Genomic DNA, 22,118 nt, shown 5'->3' on the forward strand with positions numbered 1-22,118 from the left:
TTATTTCATGTCCAAGACAAATTTATCTCATGCAGGGTTGAAAGTAGTTTTAAATTCTTGGGGGTACTATGACAAAAAAAAAAAAAATATATATATATATATATATATATATATATATATATATATATATATACACAGAGAGAGAGAGAGAGCTTCTTTGTGTGCTTTGGAGTTTCTGTGCTGATTAATTTTTTAGCAAAGCGATAAAAGCTGGTAGCTCTTGAATTGCTACAAAATAAAGCTGTATTTCCACCTTCACCCTCCGGCTGCAATGTTGACACCTTGAGATGCCATGAGGCCTAAATCCTGAACATTATGGCATGGAGAACATCCCAGTTCATTCATTTCATCTTTTAAACTGGTTCTATTGATCCTGTGTCCAGACAGAGGGATAATCAGTAGCCCAGCATCATGACCTGTTTGTTCTGAATATCCTGCAGCTTCTCTTCCTAACCTGGCGCCTCCTCACCCTGACTCTCATACTGACAGGAGGAACCACAGAGCTCTGTTAGGTTAAAGCTCATCTTCTGAAGTTGGGATGTTTTTCCTCCAACAGGTTCCAGAGGAATCACCTCAAACCAGATGTTGGACTGGATTTTATTTCTGTCATTTGTGAATGTTAGAGCCTCATTTTCAACAGTGGAGCTATAAAGGTTGAAAAGGGTTATTATTTTGGAGAAAATCTCATCAACATTTCCACTAAATAAGAGGCAAAAAATAATAATAGTTTGATAAAGGAAAAGCCTCTCAGACTCTGATATAAACTATTTTTTATATCAGACACTTAATTTAATTTCACATAATTATGGCGGTAGAAGCCATTTTCTTGTTAAATACTTAATGAAACACATTTACCGTGTTTGATGTTTGTTGTAAATGACGTCACACAAAACGAGGTAATTAGTCCAAGTTTGTCGTTTATTGAACGTTCAGAAACTACAGCGGCTGTAAAGAGCCACAGCAAAGGTAAACAAAGGTAAAACAACCCGAACACGTGATCAACTCTAAACCACTCACACCTTTTTACTCTCTGTCATTTAAACACACCCGTTGCCATGGCAACCACCTGCGCTCCACAAGCCGACCAGAGATTATGTTAAAAACATTACAACCAGTCCGTTACAATACTAGGTTTGCAGGCTTGATATTTATTTTGTGATCATTAATAAACCTCTCGGTTTACCACAGCGGAGTCGGTGGATCCATGAGAAACTATAATTCTTATTTTATAGTAAATGATTAACAGAAGAAACTGTAAGTAAACTCAACAGATAACAACATGATTGGTAAATCTTGGAAATATACCAGCCAAGAACTGTGGGAGTTTAAATGTTGAAGACCGCTTACAAGGATGACGCTATGTGTCGAGCTCAAGTTTTCTCGTGGTTCGCCCGCTTTAAAAATGGTGAAATGTCAATTGATGATCAACCGCTTTTTTCCGGCTTTTTTCCGGCTTCACAGCACGGTTGTGAAGTTTTGCTACCTGCTTCAGAAAAAAGCGGTGAAGATGCTAAAGCATTAAAGGCGTTTGGACTGTTCCTTTGTGAATGCTGCAATGCAATGGAGGAACTGCAGTATTTGGATGAGTTAAGCATGCCAGCTAACATGAAAATCTTGGTGCAAAAGTTTCCTTTTAAACTAAGAGGAAAATGGAGAACAAAAGCAAATGAGATTTTTGAGAGAGTCAAAGAGCGTGTTTCAGAGATATTGTTGCTTCTATTGAACACCAGATTAGAATAATCTCAGATCCGGTTTTTGGAGATATTCAGGACTTGCAACCTGTTAGACGGATCATAAGACCTAGCCAACCTCAAATAAAATCACAGTTTAAAAGAAACAGCTTTGTTACCCATGTTTCTGTTAATGATGACTGTAACGTGCCTCCTCTCAAAAATGAATTGACTGTTGTTCTATCCATCCATTTTCTTCCTCTTATCCGGGGTCGGGTCGCGGGGGCAGCAGCCTCAGGAGGCCCAGACTTCCCTCCTCAGCCTCTTCCAGCTCCTCCAGGAACCCCAAGGCGTTCCCAGGCCATAGAGAGACATCGTCCCTCCAGCGTGTCCTGGGTCTCCCCTCCTCCCGGTGGGACCTGAACTCCTCACCAGGGAGGCGATCAGGAGGCATCCTGACCAGATGCCCGAGCCTCAACTGGCTCCTCTGGACGTGGAGGAGCAGCGGCTCTACTCTGAGTCTCTCCTGGATGACCGAGCTTCTCTCTCTAAGGGAGAGCCCAGCCACCCTGCGGAGGAGGAAACCCATTTCGGCCGCTTGTACCCGTGATCTCCCGTGACTGTTGTTGACAAGTCAAATTATTTATCCTGTCTGTATTGTACACAGGACGGTCATGTATTGAAACAATGTCAACAATTAGGAAATAGGTCACATAGGGAAAAACTAGACTTTCTAAAAGACAAAGGTTTGTGTTTTGGTTGCTTGAATACAGGACATTTAAGGAAAAACTGTTAAACGCATCACTTGCAAACACTGTAACCAAAAGCATCCCAGCATTTTGCACATTGGACAGAAGGAAAAATCCATCAGAAAGAGTTGGATCAGGCAGCAAAGGGCTGTAAAACCTCCTCTACTTGTGGTCATACTGGGGCTGGCCACCATACAGGCAATCTTCCCATCCTGCCAGTGAAAGTGAAAAGTTCAAAGGGAACTAAAATCATTAAAACATACGCTTTTCTTAATGAACTCAACATTCAAGGTCAAAATACTCAGATTCATCTCTGGACAATGGGTCAGAGTAAAACAAAGATGACCTCTATCATTAAAGGTCTGGAGATTTCAGGAATAAACAGAAGCCATTTTTATCAGCTTCCCGTTGTGTTTACACAAAGGGTAATGCCTGTGTAACCTGCACAAAATAATCAACCCGTATTTTATTTTGGCGGGTCAAACTGACAGCACACTTTAAGATCCGGGTCACAGGTGACTCGGATCTCAATTGCTGTGGCTGCTGTCGCTGTGGCTAGCTGCTCATCTTGGCCTCTTCTTAACATATGGAAGAATAAGACTGGATCGAGCCTTATTAACACGGCCGAAGGATTAAATAGGGTGTTTTCTGTCGACCGCTCGACGGTGAGTCGTTGATTTACATACTTTATTTTTTTCAGAAATAGAAATGGAGTGGCGACACGCCCACTCAATTTGTGTATTGGTGATTAAAAAATGGTCTTATTAATTAAAAGGTCATTTTCTTTTTGTTAATTTTGTGGCCGAATAGATCATATAACCTTACAATGTTAAATAGGCCTTTTGATTTTGTAGATTCGTCCTTTTAGGATAGTTTTAGTTACTTTTCATTGATTTTTGTAGACGGCCTATAGAACTCTGGGCTTGCTTAATTTCTTGGGAGTTGCGCAACGAACTAAAAGAGAAACAATTGTTTATTGAAAATGATATGAAAGTCAATTAAGTTTAATTGACTCTGTCAATTAAACTTGGATACAATTTGAAAGTGCACTTTAATTTGATCTGTACCCTTGACTTGTAACTTTAATTTGGATCTGAATGTAACTTTAATTTGATCTGTAAACTTGATCGCGATCTTTAACTTGAAATTCATTTGAAAGATTCCTGAGAAATACTTGATGGAATATAGCTTTTTTTGTAATTATTGAATGTTTGGTTAATTTGGATAACAGTTTAAATATGAAAGCTAATTTGTTTTATTTTTATTTATGACCTTGTTTAGGTCAGGTTTTTTTCCCACCCCCTGTGTCAACCCAGGATGGCGAGCTACCCGGATCACCGCAGCTTTGCGGTAGGACTTAAATGAACCAAACTACTTTATGCATTCTGGATCTAATGCCCTGGATCATGGACTAAAAACAGTTGGATTATTGATTGATGGACCATTAATCACCTTGGATCCACGAATGGACTTAAAATAGAAAAAACGTTTGTTTTTCATCAGGGTTTATTGTTTTGTTGTTTTTTTTGTTGTTTTTCTTCTTTGTTGTCTTTCTGTTATATTCATAGAAAATCACTGTTATTATAAATATTATTATTATTGAATATCTTCCTAAATATATGCAAGAATATACACTTGAATACAATAACTTGAACGTACTTTTTGTGTGGTGGTGTTTTATTCACACACACGGGCTCCATAGCCGAACCTGTCTGAGTGCCTATTATTAGACTTGGCCGTAGTCAGGCGCCTAGCCTTAATTAGCGTTACACCTGTCTCCACCGACATCATCATCAGTGAGGAGGAACTGTCTAAATGGTCGTACTTGAAGGACACCAACTTTCCTCGCATACATGCTGGTGTAGACCTACTAGTGGGAACCAATGCATCTAAATTAATGGAACCTTGGGAGGTGGTTAATAGTCAGGGTGAAGGGCCCTATGCAGTCAGACGCCTCCTAGGATGGGTTGTAAATGCTTCAACGGAAGATTACAATGATTTTGAAAATGGCTACCCTTCAGTTCATGTCAACAGAACTACAGTTGATAAAATTGAAGAGCTTCTGATCAGTCAATACAACTATGACTTCAATGAAAAGTCATTTACAGAACAAGAGGAAATGTCAAGAGAGGAACAAAAATTCCTAGACATAATGGATCGCTCTGCACAGATGGAAAATGGACATTACAAGCTGAAACTCCTTTCAAAAGGGAAGAACTCTTTATGCCAAATATTTCTGTTGCCCTACAGCACTTACATGGGTTGAAAAGAAAATTCAAAAGAACAAAGGTTTCCATAAAGAGTACACAAACTTCATGACTAATGCCATTAACAGTGGACATGCAGAAAGGGTTCCACAGCATCAGCTGACACGAAAAGGCAAGGTGTGGTATATACCCCATCGTGGTGTATACCAGGGGTGTCGAACTCCAGTCCTCGAGGGCCGGTGTCCTGCAACTTTTAGACGTGCCTCTGCTGCACCACACCTGAATAGAATAATTAGGTCATTAGCAAGGCTCTGGAGAACGTATCTACACAAAGAGGATGTAATTAAGTCATTTCATTCCAGTGTTTTGTACCTGTGGCACATCTAAACACTGCAGGACAGCAGCCCTTGAGGACTGGAGTTTGACACCCCTGCTGTATACCATCCACAAAAACATAATCTGCGTGTAGTGTTTGATTGTGGAGCAGAGTATAAAGGGGTCTCTCTTAACAGTCAGCTTTTACAGGGCCCAAACCTAACTAGCTCATTGGTGGGGGTTCTAGTGAGGTTTCGGCAGGAACATGTGGCATTAATGGCAGACATAAAATCCATGTTCCACCAGGTTAAGGTGGCTGAGGAGCATGTGGACTTTCTACGTTTCATGTGGTGGCCTCAAGCTGTGCTTGCTATGCTCTCAGAAAGACTGCTGAGGATAATCAGTCCAACTTCTCAGCAGATGTTGTACTAACAGTCAACAAAAACTTTTACATGGATGACCTCTTAAAAACTCTGCCATCAGAGGAAAGTGCAGTTATCATGGCCCAAGATCTTATAGCTATTTGCAGCAGAGGAGGGTTTACGCTAACCCAATGGATTAGCAACAGCCGAGAAGTTCTCCAATGTATCCCAGGAGAGCTCAGGTCCCAGACTCTTTGTGAGTTAAATCTGGACAGTGATGAGCTACTGCTAGACAGAGCACTAGGTTTACAATGGTGCACAGACACGGACAGTTTTAAGTTCAAGCTGAAAGTCAAAGAAAAGCCTTCCACTAAAAGAGGTATGTTGTCTATCATCAGCTCCATTTATGATCCGCTAGGATTCCTAGCACCTCTTATTCTTCCTGCCAAACTGCTGTTACAAGAGTTATGCAGGATGAAATGGGGCTGGGATGATCCTATACCTCTAATTTTCCAGAAACGGTGGAACCGGTGGCTTACTGACTTGGAAAAATTGGTTGACTTCCAAGTCAGCAGATGTATCAAACCGGAAGGGTTTGGAGAAGTCATTAGTGCCCAGTTACACCACTTCTCTGACGCTAGTGAGAGTGGGTATGGTACAGCTACGTATGTCAGAATGCAGAACGGCAACAAGAGAGTTCATGTATCATTCTTGTTTGGCAAAGCCAGAGTAGCTCCACTCAAATCTGTGACTATTCCTCGTTTAGAGCTCGCAGCTGCTGTTATGGCCGTTAGAATGAATAACATGCTTCAATCAGAGCTTCAGTTGCCATTGGAGAAGGCTTGCTTCTGGACTGACAGCACATCTGTTCTAAAATATATAAAAAATGAAGACAGAAGGTTTCAAACGTTTGTTGCCAACAGAGTAACAATCATTAGAGACAACACAGACATTGAGCAGTGGCGACACATGCCTTCATCTTTAAACCCTGCCGATGATGCTTCCCGTGGATTTATAGTTGACAACCTTTTGAACCAAAAATGGATAAAGTCCTACATTTTTGTGGGAACCTGAAGATAAATGGCCCAAGTCTCCAATGGATTTCAGTATGACTGCTGATGACCCAGAACTAAAAAAGGCTCCCTTGATTAACGCTACAGTCATCAGTTCAAATGCAACTTCTCAGCTAATATCATTCTTCTCAGACTGGCAAAAATTGAAGTTTGCAGTTGCTTGGTTCATCAAGCTAAATGGAGTTCTACTGAAACTGAGTAAGAGACGAAAGGAATTGCAGCTGACCAATTCATCAACACTGGAGTTGACAAAAGAAATGCAAACTCTCAAAAACTCACAGAGAAATCAAAGTGTATCTCTAGAAGAGCTCACACAAGCTGAGACGGCCATAATTTCCTTTTGCCAAAAGGAAAGATTCCCTGATAAGTTCGCTGCATTAACATCTCGCAACTCAGAAATACCCAGAAGCAGCCCAATTTACAAACTGGACCCTGTGCTGCAAGATGGGCTTCTGCGTGTTGGAGGTCGGCTGAGTAAAGCAGCCATCCCTGAGAACATTAAACATCCTCTCATTCTGGCAAAGGACCAGCACATCTCCTACCTTATCCTCCGACATTTTCACTTGCAGCTTGGTCATGGAGGTAGAAATCATGTCCTCTCAGTCGTAAGAAGAAAATTTTGGATAACAAATGGAGTTTCAGCTGTGAAAAGGGTCATAGCGACATGTTCTTTCTGCAGGATGTATGGAGGACAAACCGGTCAACAACAAATGGCAGACTTGCCAGAGGAAAGAGTGGTCCCTGATCTACCACCCTTCACAAATGTTGGTGTAGATTATTTTGGATGCAGTGTTGTAAAACACTATGGAGTAGTGTTCACATGCATGACAAGCAGGGCCGTGCACCTTGAAGAGGCTTACTCTTTAGATACCTACTCATGTATCAATGCACTGTGGCAATTCCTCTCTCGAAGAGGGCAAGTTTCACACATGAGATCAGATAACGGCACCAATTTTATAGGAGCAGAAAGAGAGCTACAAGAAGCTCTAGTCTCTCTAAGTAATGGGAGAATTGAGAAGGCCATGGCACAGAAAGAGATTAAATGGAGTTTTAACCCATCATCTGGATCACATTGTGGCGGGGTTTGAGAGCGCCTCATCCGAATGATCAGAAAGGTTTTGCACTCAGTGCTCCGTCAACAAATGTTGTATGATGAAGGATTCCACACTGTACTTTGTGAAGCAGAGGCAATACTTAATGATCGTCCTATCACAAAGTTATCGGAGGACCCCAATGACCTTGAGGCTTTAACATCCAACCACCCGCTACTCATGAAGGGAAATCCAGCTCTCCCACCAGGACTCTTTGACAAAAAGAATCTTTATGCCAAAAGAAGGCCGAAACAAATCCACTATATTTCAGATCTCTTTTGGAAGTGTTGGATTCGAGAATCTACCGTTGTTACAAGAAAGACAAAAATGGATAAAGAAAAGGAGATGTTTCATTCCTGGAGATGTGGTGGTGGTCATGGACTCTACAACACCTCGAGGCTCATGGGTATTAGGGAAAGTTATTAAAACTTTTCCAGATAAAAGGGGTCTGGTACGAGTGGTTCATCTTCAAACGAAAACAAACATTATTGAAAGACCTGTAACAAAAATCTGTCTATTATGTGAAGCTACAAACTGATAAACTGATAGGATAATGAATGAATAAACCTGATTTGCCTCTTATGTATATTTTGTATATTTGTATGGAGATATGTCTTTATTTGTGGCTCTTTTTGATTTAAGTTTGATAATTGCCTCACGCAATTAGAGGCTGGCTTGTAGGAGCCATTTATTCCACCAGGGGGCGTATTTATTTTGAGTTCTGAGTGTCTGATACTCAGAACACCTGTTACCTCTACCTATTACCTGTGGTTAATAGGTAGAGGCAAACAGTTTTCTACTGTGCTTGGTTTTCGATGTATGTCGAATTTATGTGGATCTAAATGGAAATAGTGAGACAATGGACATTTGTACTGGCAATAAATGACTTTATTTATGTCAAACGAAAGATCAGCATCCTGAATCTTAATTGAGCGCACGTAAAACCAACGCCTTTCAACAACAACCACCAGTAGCCTAAAATATAGGATTTTAGCCGCTACAGTGACTGTATGGCTGGATAGGTTATATTTAATTTATTTAGCTTTTTAGTTTTATTTTTTTAGCATGAAGTCCCACTGAATCAACATATCTTCTGTCCGTGACTCGGCACGGAGCTAGCTGCTAACAACATTAGCACTCTGAGGCAAACCGCACTACGGCATAAAAATAATATAACTTACCTCACATATGAATGCTTGACTTTCTAAAAAATTGTCCAATAAAATTTCTGAAAATACAATTTAAACAATGCGATTGTTACCTGTTAGAAAGTGGCGCTGCATTGTTAGTTTCTGTACCTTGTGTTATTAGCTGTAGATTGTTGATCCACTTTTCTCCTATTTTTTATGTAAATTATCTCCCTTGTGACCAACTTCAAAACACGAAATTAACATTTATCTTTCTCTCTATTAGAACGGTTGGGGCACCTGTACAGGACTCAGACTTTAGACATTTTGATATTGGATAAACAGAAATAAATGGGCTGAATTTACTTCCGGCCCTCCACCTGCATTGGGTGGTATTGGTGCTACATGATCTGAAACCCAGCAATAGATGAGGGAGAAACTGTCGACATGTTTGTGGATTTTTTGAATGGAGAAACTTTGTGTTCTTGGCTTTTGGCTCGTATTTGCATATCAGTATGGATCAACAGAGGAAGAGGAAGTTTTCTCTTTTGATTTGATCACAGAAACTAAGGAAAATAATTATTCCGTTCTCATTTATACTTTTGATCATTTTTCTTTTGAATTATTCCAATTGTTTTCTACATAACTAGAAACTAATAGAAACAGCAGTTAAAAGAATGCTTAATGCATGTGTAGATTTTTCCTTCAGTTATTGTGAAGGGTATAAATATTTTTCAAAGTGACAATTTTCAAACATAATTTATTCATACTCATTGCATTCTGTATGTCAGTCTCAGTTCCTATCGGAAACAAACTGAAAATAATTTTAAATCTAAATCTACAGGGGTATGATTCATTTTGGACTCGTATGTAAAATGTTTAGATGAAAACACATTCATGTGTTAGAATGGCCTAGTCAAATCCCAAAACTAAATCCCTCTGAGAAACTGTGGGAAGACTTGAAAACTGATGTTCCACATGTTTGCCTTCCAACGTGAGTGTGAGATGTTTGACAAAGATGAGATTTTAGTCTGTAGGCTTACAGAAAAACCTGGTTCTAAAGAGTTTTTCTTCCATAGACACAATGTGATAATTATTACATCTATGATTGGCTCTACAAAGCCTCACAGAAGAGTTGCAATTGAACTCTGGTCAAAACTATTTACTAAATGACTTCTGGTGGAATTTAATTGTACTGGATTTTATTTAGGGGTGTAATAATAAAGGGAACTAAATGCAGAAGTGAAGGGGAGTGAATAGTTTTCCAGGTACGGTAGTGAGTCTGTGATGCTGTGGGCCTTTTTTCCTTTCTTAAACATAGGGAATCTTGCTCTAGTGTCCCATCATCCCCTCTGCCTGCTGGCCTCTGCTCTAAAACTGATGGATAATAATTTAAAATGGATAGAGATTATAATTAAGAGCAGCTCCAGCGTCAATCCAGGAAAACACCTGGTTAAACCAGTTAGACCAGTAGAGCTATACTGGGTTAGTCATTAGGAAACTAACTGTTTGGGTCATGTAAAAAACAACTAAAACATCTACAACAGAACGACGGACAGAGTTAAAACCAGCATTAAAGTAGAGTTTATATCAGAGGTTCATCAGATAAATATTATTTATCATTTATTCTTCATATCTGAGGTAAAACTCACCAGCAGAACCAAACTGGACCGAGATCAGGAAATGCAGGACGGAGAGCAGAACGAAGAACCGTGATGCAGCAGGTAGAGTCGCCATTGCTCGTCTTCTAGTTCCACCAGTTTGAGTTAAATATAATTTAATTCTAGAATAAAACTATTTAACCTTCAAATCTAAACCTTGTTAGATAATGTTTCCAACTAAAGGTAAGAAAATTCAGCTTAGAGGAAACGAAGCGTCGGCGTGGCTTTGACTAAACTGATGGTTGGTGGAAGGAAGGAGGAGTTTAGAGGAGGAGCGTAAAGAAACTGTTTCTGAAATGGCTGATCTGCTCTGAAATGATCTGATCTGATCTGCACATGTTCAGATAAATCAGCTACAACATGGATTCCATGCTAAAGAAACAATAATAACCTCATCAGACAGATATCTGATCTATAGTCAGTTCTCTACTGAACTTTCTTTTCTAGCAAAAGACAAAAGTTTTATTGTAATTTTTACCCTTGAAGAGAGATGTTTCTATTTACTTGGAATTCCTGGATCAAATCTAGAAATATTTAATAACTGGGTGGAAGAAAATGTAACGAAAAGTTAATCGAAAGGTTTTGTGATGGACTGGTGAACTGTCCAGGGTGACTGCGCCTCACCCGATGACAGCTGGAGATGGGAATCATCACCCATCCTGACCCCAATGGGGTCAGGGACTGAGTGAGTGGATGGATAATCAAAAAGTTATATTTATCTGTGGGGATTTCAACATTGATCTTCTAAATGCAAATCGGTCAACATCACCAGCTGTAACTGACTTAATAGAATAAATTACCAATGCAGCAGACAGTAGTAAATTAGCTGAAGGGGTATTCATAGATCTAAAGAAAGCTTTTGACACAATAAATCATGATATCCTAATTAAAAAATCTGAACATTATGGAATACAGGGAGTAGATTTGAACTGGATGAGGAGTTATTTAAAGAGCAGAAAACAATTTGTGAAGATGGGAGAAAATGAATCTGATTGTATGTGGGGAACCTCAAGGGTCAGAACTGGGACCAGTTTAATTTAATTTGTACTAAATGACATAAGCAAAGTGTCTAATGTATTAAAATTTGTCTTTGGTAAAAACGTACAACTTCTTTCCAGTCGCCTCAGAAATCAGTAAATTAAAGAAACTGTTTGATAATAAAATTATCACTAAATTTGGACAAGACTTTAATTATGGTTTTTGTAAACTGTTAGAAAAATACTCAAATTCAGATGGTGCATCTCTAGAAAGGGCTTAAGTTAATAAGTTTCTCTGTGTAATAATAGATGATAAAATCAGTTGGAAACCTCATATTCAACATTTACAGAATAAACTAAGTAGGAGCATAAAGGTCCTGGCTGAAGCCAGACATATTCTGAATAATAAATCACTTCATGTTATAAATAACTCTCTGATTTTGCCATATTTAATATATTGTTCAGAAGTGTGGGGAGTTAATTACAAAAGCTGTTTACATCCACTGAGTTTCCTACAGATCCGAGCCGTTAGAATTATAATGTTGGTTATTATGAGACCACAAACCTGTTATTAAAATCTATAATTATTTAATTTGAAGAGCTGGTGGAATTTAAAATAGCTCAGATTATGTTTAAGGCATCTAATAAACTGCTACCTGTTCCCTTACTGAGCAGGTTTTATTAAAGAGAAAGAAGATAAAACTGAAACTAAAACTTAAGGATTCGTAGTTTATGAACAACAAGAAAGAGTTTTATCATTCCAATTCAAGGGGTACAATTATTGAACAAGTTAAATGAGGAATTAAAGTCAAAATTTAATACATTTTCACAAGTTATAGAAATATGTTTGAGAGATAGCACTAAATTGAGGCAAACACATATGAGTGTGTGCATATAGATGTGTATATTTAGACATGTAAACCCAGATAAAATGGAAAATTAATTAACCTATGTTTGTTGTCCTCTCCTTGGGCTGCTACCTTATTGTGGTGGAGGGGTTTGAGTGTCCCAATGTTCCTAGGAGCTATGCTGTCTGGGGCTTTATGCCCCTGGTCACCCAAGGCAGACAGGTCCTAGGTGAGGAACCAGACAAAGCGCAGCCTGAAGACCCCTATGATGGACACAAACTTTGGACTTCGTTTTCCCTCGCCCGGACGCGGGTCACCGGGGCCCCACTCTGGAGCCAGGCCTGGAGGTGGGGCACGATGGCGAGCGCCTGGTGGCCGGGCTTTTACCCACGGAGCCCGGCCGGGCTCAGCCCGAAGAGGAGACGTGGGTCCCCCTTCCGATGGGCTCACCACCTGTCGGAGGGGCCAAAGGGGTCGGGTGCATTGTGCTATGGGCGGCAGCTGAGGGAGGGGACCCTGGCGGTCTGATCCTCGGCTGCAGAAGCTCTTGGGACGTGGAACGTCACCTCTCTGGTGGGGAAGGAGCCGGAGCTAGTGTGCGAGGCTGAGAGGTTCCGGCTAGAAATAGTCGGCCTCGCCTCGACGCATGGCTCTGGTTCTGGAACCAGTCTCCGTGAGAGGGGCTGGACGTACTTCCACTCTGGAGTTGCCCACGGTGAGAGGCGCCGGGCTGGAGTGGGCATACTTGTCGCCCCCCATCTTGGCACCTGTACATTGGGGTTTCCCCCGGTGAACGAGAGGGTGGCCTCCCTCCGCCTACGGGTGGGGGGACGGGTTCTGACTGTTGTTTGTGCTTACGGGCCGAACGGGAGTTCAGATTACCCACCCTTCTTGGATTCCTTAGAGGGGGTACTGGAGAGTGCCCCTCCTGGGGACTCCCTTGTTCTACTGGGAGACTTCAACGCTTATGTGGGCAATGACAGTGAGACCTGGAGGGGCGTGGTTGGGAGGAACGGCCCCCCCGATCTGAACCCAAGCGGTGTTCTGTTGTTGGACTTCTGTGCTCATCACGGATTGTCCATCACAAACACCATGTTCAGGCATAAGGGCGTCCATATGTGCACTTGGCACCAGGATGCCCTAGGCCGCAGTTCGATGATTGGCTTTGTCATCGTCTCATCAGATTTGCGACCGTATGTCTTGGACACTCGGGTGAAGAGAGGTGCGGAGCTGTCCACTGACAGCTCCGCTGTCAGTGCGGAGCTGTCAGTGCTGTCAGTGCGGAGCTGTCAGCGGAGCTGTCAGCGGTTGGCTCGTCAGTGGTTGGCTCGTCACCAGAGCCAACTCTGGTGACGAGTTGGCTCTGGTGGTGGGGGAGGAAGCCAGTCAGACCTGGCAGGCCCAAACGTGTAGTGAGGGTCTGCTGGGAACGTCTGGCGGAGTCCCCTGTGAGACGGAGCTTCAACTCTCATCTCCGGCAGAACTTTGAACACGTTCCGGGGGAGGTGGGGGACATTGAGTCTGAGTGGACCATGTTCCGTACCTCCATTGCCGAGGCGGCCTATCGGAGCTGCGGCCGCAAGGTTGTTGGTGCCTGTCAACCCTCGAACCCGTTGGTGGACACCTTCGGTGAGGGATGCTGTCAAGCTGAAGAAGGAGTCCTACCGGGCCTTTTTGGCCTGTGGGACTCCAGAAGCAGCTGATGGGTACCGGCGGGCGAAACGGTATGCGGCTCGGGTTGTCGCTGAGGCAAAAACTCGGGCGTGGGAGGTGTTTGGAGAGGCCATGGAGACAGACTTCCGTACGGCTTCGAGGCAATTCTGGTCCACCATCCGGCGTCTCAGGAGGGGGAAGCAGTGCAGCACCAACACTGTTTATAGTGGGGATGGTGCGCTGCTGACCTCAACTCGGGACGTTGTGGGCCGGTGGGCGGAATACTTCGAAGACCTCCTCAATCCCACCAACATGCCTTCTGTTGAGGAAGCTGAGCCTGGAGACTCTGGGTTGGGCTCTCCAATCTCTGGGGACGAGGTCGCCGAGGTGGTCAAAAAGCTCCTCGGTGGCAGGGCCCCGGGGGTGAATGAGATCCGCCCAGAGTTCCTTAAGGCTCTGGATGTTGCGGGGTAGTGTTGGCTAACGCGACTCTGCAATATCGCATGGACATCGGGGGCAGTTCCCCTGGACTGGCAGACTGGGGTGGTGGTCCCCCTGTTCAAAAAGGGGGACCGGAGGGTGTGCTCCAATTACAGGGGGTCACACTCTTAAGCCTCCCTGGTAAGGTCTATTCAGGGGTCCTGGAGAGGAGGGTCCATCCATTTGTTTTTATATTTTCATTTATTAATGAGGGTTCATATATTGTTTGAGTTTATGGGGTCAGAGTTCATAAGGTTCTTTTTCCTACTCCTTTTCAAGCATGTTAAGATTATTGTGGTACAAAAAAATGTGTTTTTGCATTCCTTATGTGTGTTTTATACTTGTATCATGTTCAAAATACACAAATAGTCATTTAATTCAGGGCTGGACGCAGTGCGGCTATTTGGACTGAATAAACAGAAAACAAAGGTCGTCTGTTCTCAGTCAAATAAAGTGACGCACCTGGAAATATGTAAAGATCAGCAGATGAACACCTGCAGCAGCTGAACATCCTGGTCACGGCTGACGGAGCTTCATTCATGTTCAGGTGAAGTTTTAACCCTTTAATGCCCAACATGTCAGCATTTTATTCATCTGATGGGTTTTAATTAAGAACCCAGTGAACAAATAACTGACTATCCTCGTCATCTATTTATGCAAAGTTAGTCATCCTCACAACTCCACACACACATTTGTTTCTCCATTGACTTCCATTCATTTCTACTTGTAGCTAAAACCTAACCATTACCAGTACATACTTAACCCTAAAGCTAACATAGACTCCATTCACACCTTAGTCCTAAACCTGACCTCTAACCCTGAAACAGCATTTAGGGGATGGAAGGAGTCACTCAACACAGTCTTAGGAAAAGTACAAATCACAAGACCACACGCACACACACACACACACACGCAGACATGCACACACACTCTGCTGCCCCCTGCTGGCTCACTTTTCATGATTGCAAACAGCACTGATAACATCAGTAATGTTTCTATAGCAGCCATGTTCTGACTTTATTCATTCATAATCTCAGATTAATGTCCATATTCTCACAGTAACAGAACCAATCAGACTTCTGGCCCAAAACCAGAACCATCCAATGAGAACCACATCAGGAACTACATGATAGGAGGTGATTTGATGAGGAGAGAGTTCTGCCATACTGGTTCTGCTGTTACTGTAACCTCAATCAGCTGTCAGACAGACATAGTGAAAAATAATAAACCTCCCTACATATGGGCCACAATCAGCTGATCCACAGCAGGTTATATAATGTTTCTTATTAACAGCCTTTCATTCTGCAGCTCAGTGTTGGTTTGGTCTGATTCCAGATCAGATTCAACCTGTTCATTTTCTGGTCAAACTGGTTTCAGATTCTCTGGAAAGTTCCAAGGAGCGGCTCCCTGTTACAAGCCCTCCCCCTACCTGCATGTCTGATGTCACTTCCTGTCTCTGTAGTCCTGATATCTGCATAACTCACATTATCAAACATGTTGCTGCCTGTAATAAAGCAGCTGCTGCTCAGTCTGAGCACAAATGTCAGGGTGGTGAGTGAGTGTGTTTAGTTTGATCTGATCTAAACGACCATTTTCATTAGAGCTCATGTTCTCCAATGAAACATGGGTTTTTGTAGTTCATATAAAATTGAAAGGAAGATGTTACAATAAACGTGACCTTTTTTATTAATAGACTTCTGGTTCTGTTGGACTGTAAAAGTTATTCCTTGAATTAATCTTTTCATCTTATTACTATCTGAGGACTTATAATTTTATGCGATGATGTCCTGATAGTCATTCAAGAAGAGGCTTTGAGTAACATTCAAAGATTTTTATTAAAAAAAAGAATCCTTTCCACTGTTTTTGGCTTCAGTCTGCTCCTCCTCTGGCTCACTGCCTCTCCAGATTAGAGAAGATCTGCCTGTATGGCACAGATGCTGCTGGCAAATGCAAATATTGTTCTGCCAACTTGTTTCGATGTGGAAGAATTGTTACGCGTTGGGCCCAGTATCCAAATGGGCCTCCCTCTCTGCGCAGGTAGGGCTCTGACAAATGACGTTAAACTTCAACTGTGGTGAGCTGTTGTGTTTAACCCTTGCTGTGGTGGTGCAGGGGTTAAACACAACCCACATATGGAGGTCATAGTCCTCAATGCGGCTGTTGCAGGTTTGATTCCCGGCCTGGTGACCTTTGCCTCGTTGCCTGCTTTCCTGTCAATTCACTATCAAATAAAAGCCACTAGAGGCAATAAAACCTTAAAATAAACTTCAACTGTAGCATCTGCAGTAACACTTTGGGTGACCTGAGTGGCACCTAGAAGAAAACAAAAGTGTTTTTGGTCAGTATTTAAATAAAAATATGCTGCAGATGACGATAACATTAACAACTAACCAACTCGACTATGAAGAAACTCCCATAAATCATCAGTTTCCTTGGACACTGCATTTCTAGGTGGCCCTGACACAAACTGAAAAGTGCATATAGTCAGTTTTAATGTATTTAGTGTAGTGATGTGTTTGCACAAACAGTTGTTTACCTGTGATGATGTTTCTTCCCTCTCCATATGCCGGTTTGAAGACTCTGCAGTGAGTTTTGCCACAGCCTCCTGGCCGTGTGTCTCACTCCCAAAAGCCAGGGTCTTGAATTTTATGTCCAAAATCTACACATTTTCTACATTACAGAAAATGTTGTAAATACTGACCAAGTGAAGAAACTTGTTGTTCTGCTGACAGTTCTGCAGAGGGAAGGTAGAAAGGTGCAGGAATGTCTAGACTGTCACTGATGGCTTCATGTTCACTGATGGAAATGACAGGAGGATCAGCAGCAAGAGATGGAAATCTGCTCCTATGGTTCACATTGTTCATGGAGAAACATAAAATAAGTACAACTCCATCTTTCCATCTTGTCTCATCGTCCTGAAGCAGCTTGTTTGGTGGTTTTTCCAGCAGCTGTTGGAGCTCAGCAAGCTTCTCTTGAGCTTCATTGGTTGATTTAAAACATCTGATGATCCTTCTGGCGTTTGATCTGATTTCAGTGAGTTTGATCCAAAGCCTTCTTCACAATTAGATTTAGACTATTGAGCAAAACAGGGCACATTTCGTACCTGAAACAACTTTGCACAAGAAAGCATGTTGGCTGCATTGTCTGGTCTTAAACAATAAATTATAAACCCCATTCATCTAAAATGGTCTCTGTTGCCACTTCCAAATTGTCTGCAGTGTGAGAACGGACAATCTGACCAGCACCAAGCAGAACAGTTGCCCACTGGATTCTTTCATCTGTGTAAAGGGAGGCGACTCCAATGAAGGCCTCCATGTTAATGGAGGTCCACATGTCCACAGCAATGCTCTGCCTTCTCTTTGATCTTTTTCAACCGTAGTTTTTAGAGCTTGTTGAGTTGGCAGAGCATATGTGGGGTTAAGTTTCTGGACAAATGTTCTGAGTCCTTTGTCTTCTCCCACTTTAAAGGGTTGACCATCCAGAACCAGCATGTCTACCAGTACCTCATCCAGTTCAGCTTGCATATCTTAAATATATAGCTTAAGAAAAATATTCAGATATTTTAAACTCCTTATTTTCTATGTGTATTTACATCGTTATTCTTTAAAACCATTAAATTCACCTTGCCTTGTTGCTGCAGCACCAGAGGAACCACAGCAGCTGCTGCACTGGGCAGGGTCAATGCAGCAGCTGGTCTCTGGGTGCTTGTAGGTGTTGCAGCATGGAAGAGGTGCTGCTGGTGAACAACACTTGACTTCCTGTGGTTAATCAAGTCAAAGTGCAGCCATGCATGAGAACGTGCTCTTTTGGGCCAAAGTGTCTCTTCCTCCATCTGACTCACTGTCTAAACTCTCTCAGACTCACATCCATGCACACAGCCACTCAGCTTCACCCTGGTGAATAAAAATAGATATTTAACTATATTTTAAATAAACTGTATTTTTCTGAAGTGCATTTTTAGTATGTTATCAAGTGGGAATACTTAAGATTATACTAAAAGAATTTTTAGTATTTTCTTAAAACATATTTTGGTACACTACTTATCTACTTTTTCTAAAATATATTCTAAATTCTAATTAAATGTATTACAACAGTTATATTTTGGATAATGATTTTAAGATACATACTGCATGTATCTGTAAATGTACATTTTAAACTTTTCTGAAGTTGTACTTTTGGTAGTATTTCTAAATATATTTATTTTAGTAAACCTTAATAAACTTAAATACATTCCAATAATATTTGTAAGTACATTGTAAATAAGGTCTAATAATTAGACTAATTCTATTTCAATGAAACACATTAAGAGTTTACATACATGCTACCTTATACCATCGAAGTATGCTAGAGCTATGAATGTAGATCAGTTATTTTTTTCTCTGATCAGTTTCTGGTCATTCTGGTTTCTTCTTTTCTCACTGAGGAATAAACTGCATCTGGATCAGAACCTGCAGGAAACAGAAACAATATTAGATTAACAGCAATAAAAAGCGTTGTTCTGAAGCTTCATGAAGAGTTTAGTTTTCTAACACCTCTGCAGCTGATGCTAAATATAATCCATGGCTGTGAAACCAGAATGTATCTGAGCAAAATGACGTTTCACCACGAGGTAGAAAATAAACGGATGGAACAAAATGACCAAAATAATTATCTTTCCTTCTGTTCTAAATTTCAAAGGAAACTATTTTGTCTGAGCTGCACTTGAAGGTTACATGGTTTGTGGAAGGTAAATAAAAAAAGACAAAAGGCATTATGCCGCCCCCACATAATGCCGCCCTGGGCAGCTGCTCATGTCGCTCATATCAGAAACTTCCAGAGTTTCCATCAGACATCAGATGATGCTGCTTTTATCAGATTTATTGAGGTTAATATGGTTTTATCTTTTTAACTTCAAAATGTTATGTGTGTTGAACATTATTTACACTTTAAACATGAACAAATAGGATTTATTGTATAGAATGTGACTGAAAATGACCCAGGATAGCATCTATATTTCTATATCTACACAGACAGCTGGTCTGTCAGGATCTCCTGGGCCTGGTTTACTACCTGATGCTCCCATGACTAGAACCACATTCACTCTGTCACACACACACATTCACACACACACACACACACACACACACACACACACACACACACACACACACACACACACACACACACACATTCACACTCAAACACACACACACACACACACACACACATTCACACACTGAGCATCTTCTGCTGATTCCAGCATCAAACATGAGACAGAAATAAAAACTGGACTTGATCTTAAATATTTTATCCACTGAGCCTCAATCCTGAAAAATGAGGTAAAAGTTTAACTATGCAGCCTGTTAAAAACTGAATCAGTTCTGAAATGATTTGATTTAAAACCAAATCTATAATAAAATATCATAATAAAGGAAAAAGACATCAAAGACAAACTGACCTTCATTTAGTGGTTTATTCTCATGATGAAGCCGTTTTATTCTGACATCACTGTAAATGATTCTGTCATCTTCAACTTCCTGTTCTTCACCTGGAACAGAAAATAAAATTAATTCACTTTGTTCAAACAAAGAATCCTGACTGGAATAAAACCTTCAATGAGAAACGATCAGCTGTTTGGAAACGAGAGTTAAATTTGAAAAGAGATGGAAAAACTACTGGATATAGTGATTGTTGTGTTTTAAAATTATTATGCAAAATTAACTTTACTTGTATGTTTGGTCTCTTTCCTATGAATTCCTCGCCGAACCAGTAGAACCAGTAGCAGAAGTAAAACCAGTGCAATGATGCAGACAAGAGATGGGAGAGTGTAGTTAGTGGGCAGAGGAGGAGGAGGAGGCTGAGTGTTGGCAGGTGAAGAGGAGGTTGGTTTCTCTGGAATATAAATATTTATTAAATATGTATTAAACATGTATCAGGACTCAGGCAGCTGGATGATTGAACCTCCTGACCTTTGACCCAGATCCAGCTGGATGGAGACTCTCCCTGACCGCTGATGCTGCACTGGTAGAGGCCTTCATCAGAGCTGGAGACATGGAGGAGGGTCATGTGACCTGATGGTCCATCACCAATGAAGGAGCCATCTTTATAGAAAGCAGCTGGGAGGTTGTGGGCTGGACTCTTTGCTCTGCAGCTCAGAGTGACGTCATCTCCCTCCATCACAGGGAGGACAGGACTCTGCAGGATCACTGATCCACCTCAACACAGAGACAAACTACAGCATTTCATCCATTTCCACACAGCAACACTAACTCCACAGTCTGATCTTACCAGAGACAGAGAGCTGGATGCTGCTGCTGCTGCTGGGGGAGGATCCAGATGTGGACTCACACCAGTACACACCAGAGTCATGTGGGAACAAGCTGATGTTGCAGGCCAGCTGGTTTCCCCCATCCTTCACACTCAGTCCTGGTTCCTCTGCTTGTGTTTCTCCTCACAGTTCCTCCATCAGAGATGTTTCCATCCTCACAGCTCAGATTCACTGATTCTCCTTGAAAGAACTGAGATCTGCTGGGACTCACAGTCAGAGCAGCTGGAGAGACTGGAAATAAAATCTATTTGTGACTATAACTTTTGTTAAAAATAATAATCAAAAATTGTGACAGCAGCTACAGCATTAACACAGTTATTCTAATACTTGATATTTTTGACTGATATTTGAAAGGTTTTAATATTGATCAAAGTTTACTAACCTTTATCCATCATGCAGAAAACCAGTAAAGTCTGAACTGAAGAGAAATCAAACATATTGGTAATTTAATATTTCATCAGTTCCACATGCTTGTTTTTACTGTAGAACGTAGATTTACAGCTCAGAGATGTATAATAAACAATAAAATTACTCAAATTAAATCTAAGTTCTCCAGGTGTCGACATCTGATGTCTGAATTTCATCAGTTTTTTCTCTTTCATCTTTGGAACAAAATCTATTTTTAAATGTGATCCATCATATTTTGGCCTTTATGATAGTTAACAGTAACTGCAGTAACTAACAGCATAGAAAATGTTTTCTTTCAAACTTTCTCATATAATACAGATCAAGTTTCTAGTGAAGTAAAATATAAACATTTTAAATCTTCTTTTCTAGAATCAGTTTCTATCCGAGCAGTGAATAAATTATCACTAAATAAGTAAATGATCTTTACTCACAGAGCAGAAACTGCAGAGATGTTTCCATCATGGCGGCTCTGACTGATCTGACTTCTGTTCATCGTTTCCTCCTGATAAATAAAGTCCGCCCTCTTCCTTTAGCTGGGTTATGAGGTTTGCTTTTTGCTGAAATATCTGGTTTTCTGTAGTTTTTTTTGAAGTTACAACTAATAAACTGGTCAGAAATATGTCTGATTTCACAATCAACACAGGTAAAAACACATTTTACTGCTAGACTACTATTCTTGCTTCACATTATTTGAGTTCATTCATGGGAGAGATGGCTGTCAGTGCTGCCACTCCGCCCATGATGTGAGGTGATGTACGTAGGACACCAAAAGTCATAGCTATTGTAAACATATAAAAAATAAGAGCATTTTAATAGTCAAAACAAAAGTAACCTATCCACATGTGACCAGCAGGTGGTGATCTTTTTAAAAGTAACAAGATGCACCGAACACAGATTCTTCAGTGCACAATATTTTATTTAAACAATTCTCTTTAAAAACGAGGCTTCAGGCCTACTACTCTGTCCCTGGAACAAAAGGAACACATAAGGAAAAAAAAGGGGAGACAAGTTCGATTATTCCAAAAATAAATAAAACAAACCATGCAATGCAAAGAAATGAGTCAAACAAAAGAAAACATGCAGCACCAAAGAAATGAGCAAAGCAAACAAAAAAAACCCAAATTCTTCAACAAAATGGTAAAAGAAAATGCTTCAAACAGTGGAACAAATCGTTGTCATCCGCTTCCAAA

At 41.0% G+C, this 22,118-nt stretch overlaps 1 protein-coding gene across 1 annotated transcript in view; it reads right to left on the reverse strand.

Annotated features, from left to right (window-relative positions):
• Positions 1 to 20,578, reverse strand: part of LOC103460905 (uncharacterized) — a 228,811-nt gene extending 208,233 nt beyond the window's left edge. Inside the window, exons 1-4 of the mRNA XM_081598947.1 lie at positions 20,481 to 20,578; positions 20,162 to 20,407; positions 19,920 to 20,084; positions 19,651 to 19,740 (exon numbers count right to left, since the gene is read on the reverse strand). Coding sequence (XP_081455073.1) covers positions 19,651 to 19,740; positions 19,920 to 20,084; positions 20,162 to 20,369 — 463 coding nt within the window. The 5' untranslated portion in view covers positions 20,370 to 20,407; positions 20,481 to 20,578. The remainder of the gene's footprint in view (positions 1 to 19,650; positions 19,741 to 19,919; positions 20,085 to 20,161; positions 20,408 to 20,480) is intronic.
• Positions 20,579 to 22,118: the final 1,540 nt, after the last annotated feature.

The sequence above is a fragment of the Poecilia reticulata genome, chromosome 18, assembly GCF_904066995.2.
Source record: "Poecilia reticulata chromosome 18, P_reticulata-male-v2, whole genome shotgun sequence".
Taxonomy (NCBI): Eukaryota; Metazoa; Chordata; class Actinopteri; order Cyprinodontiformes; family Poeciliidae; genus Poecilia; species Poecilia reticulata.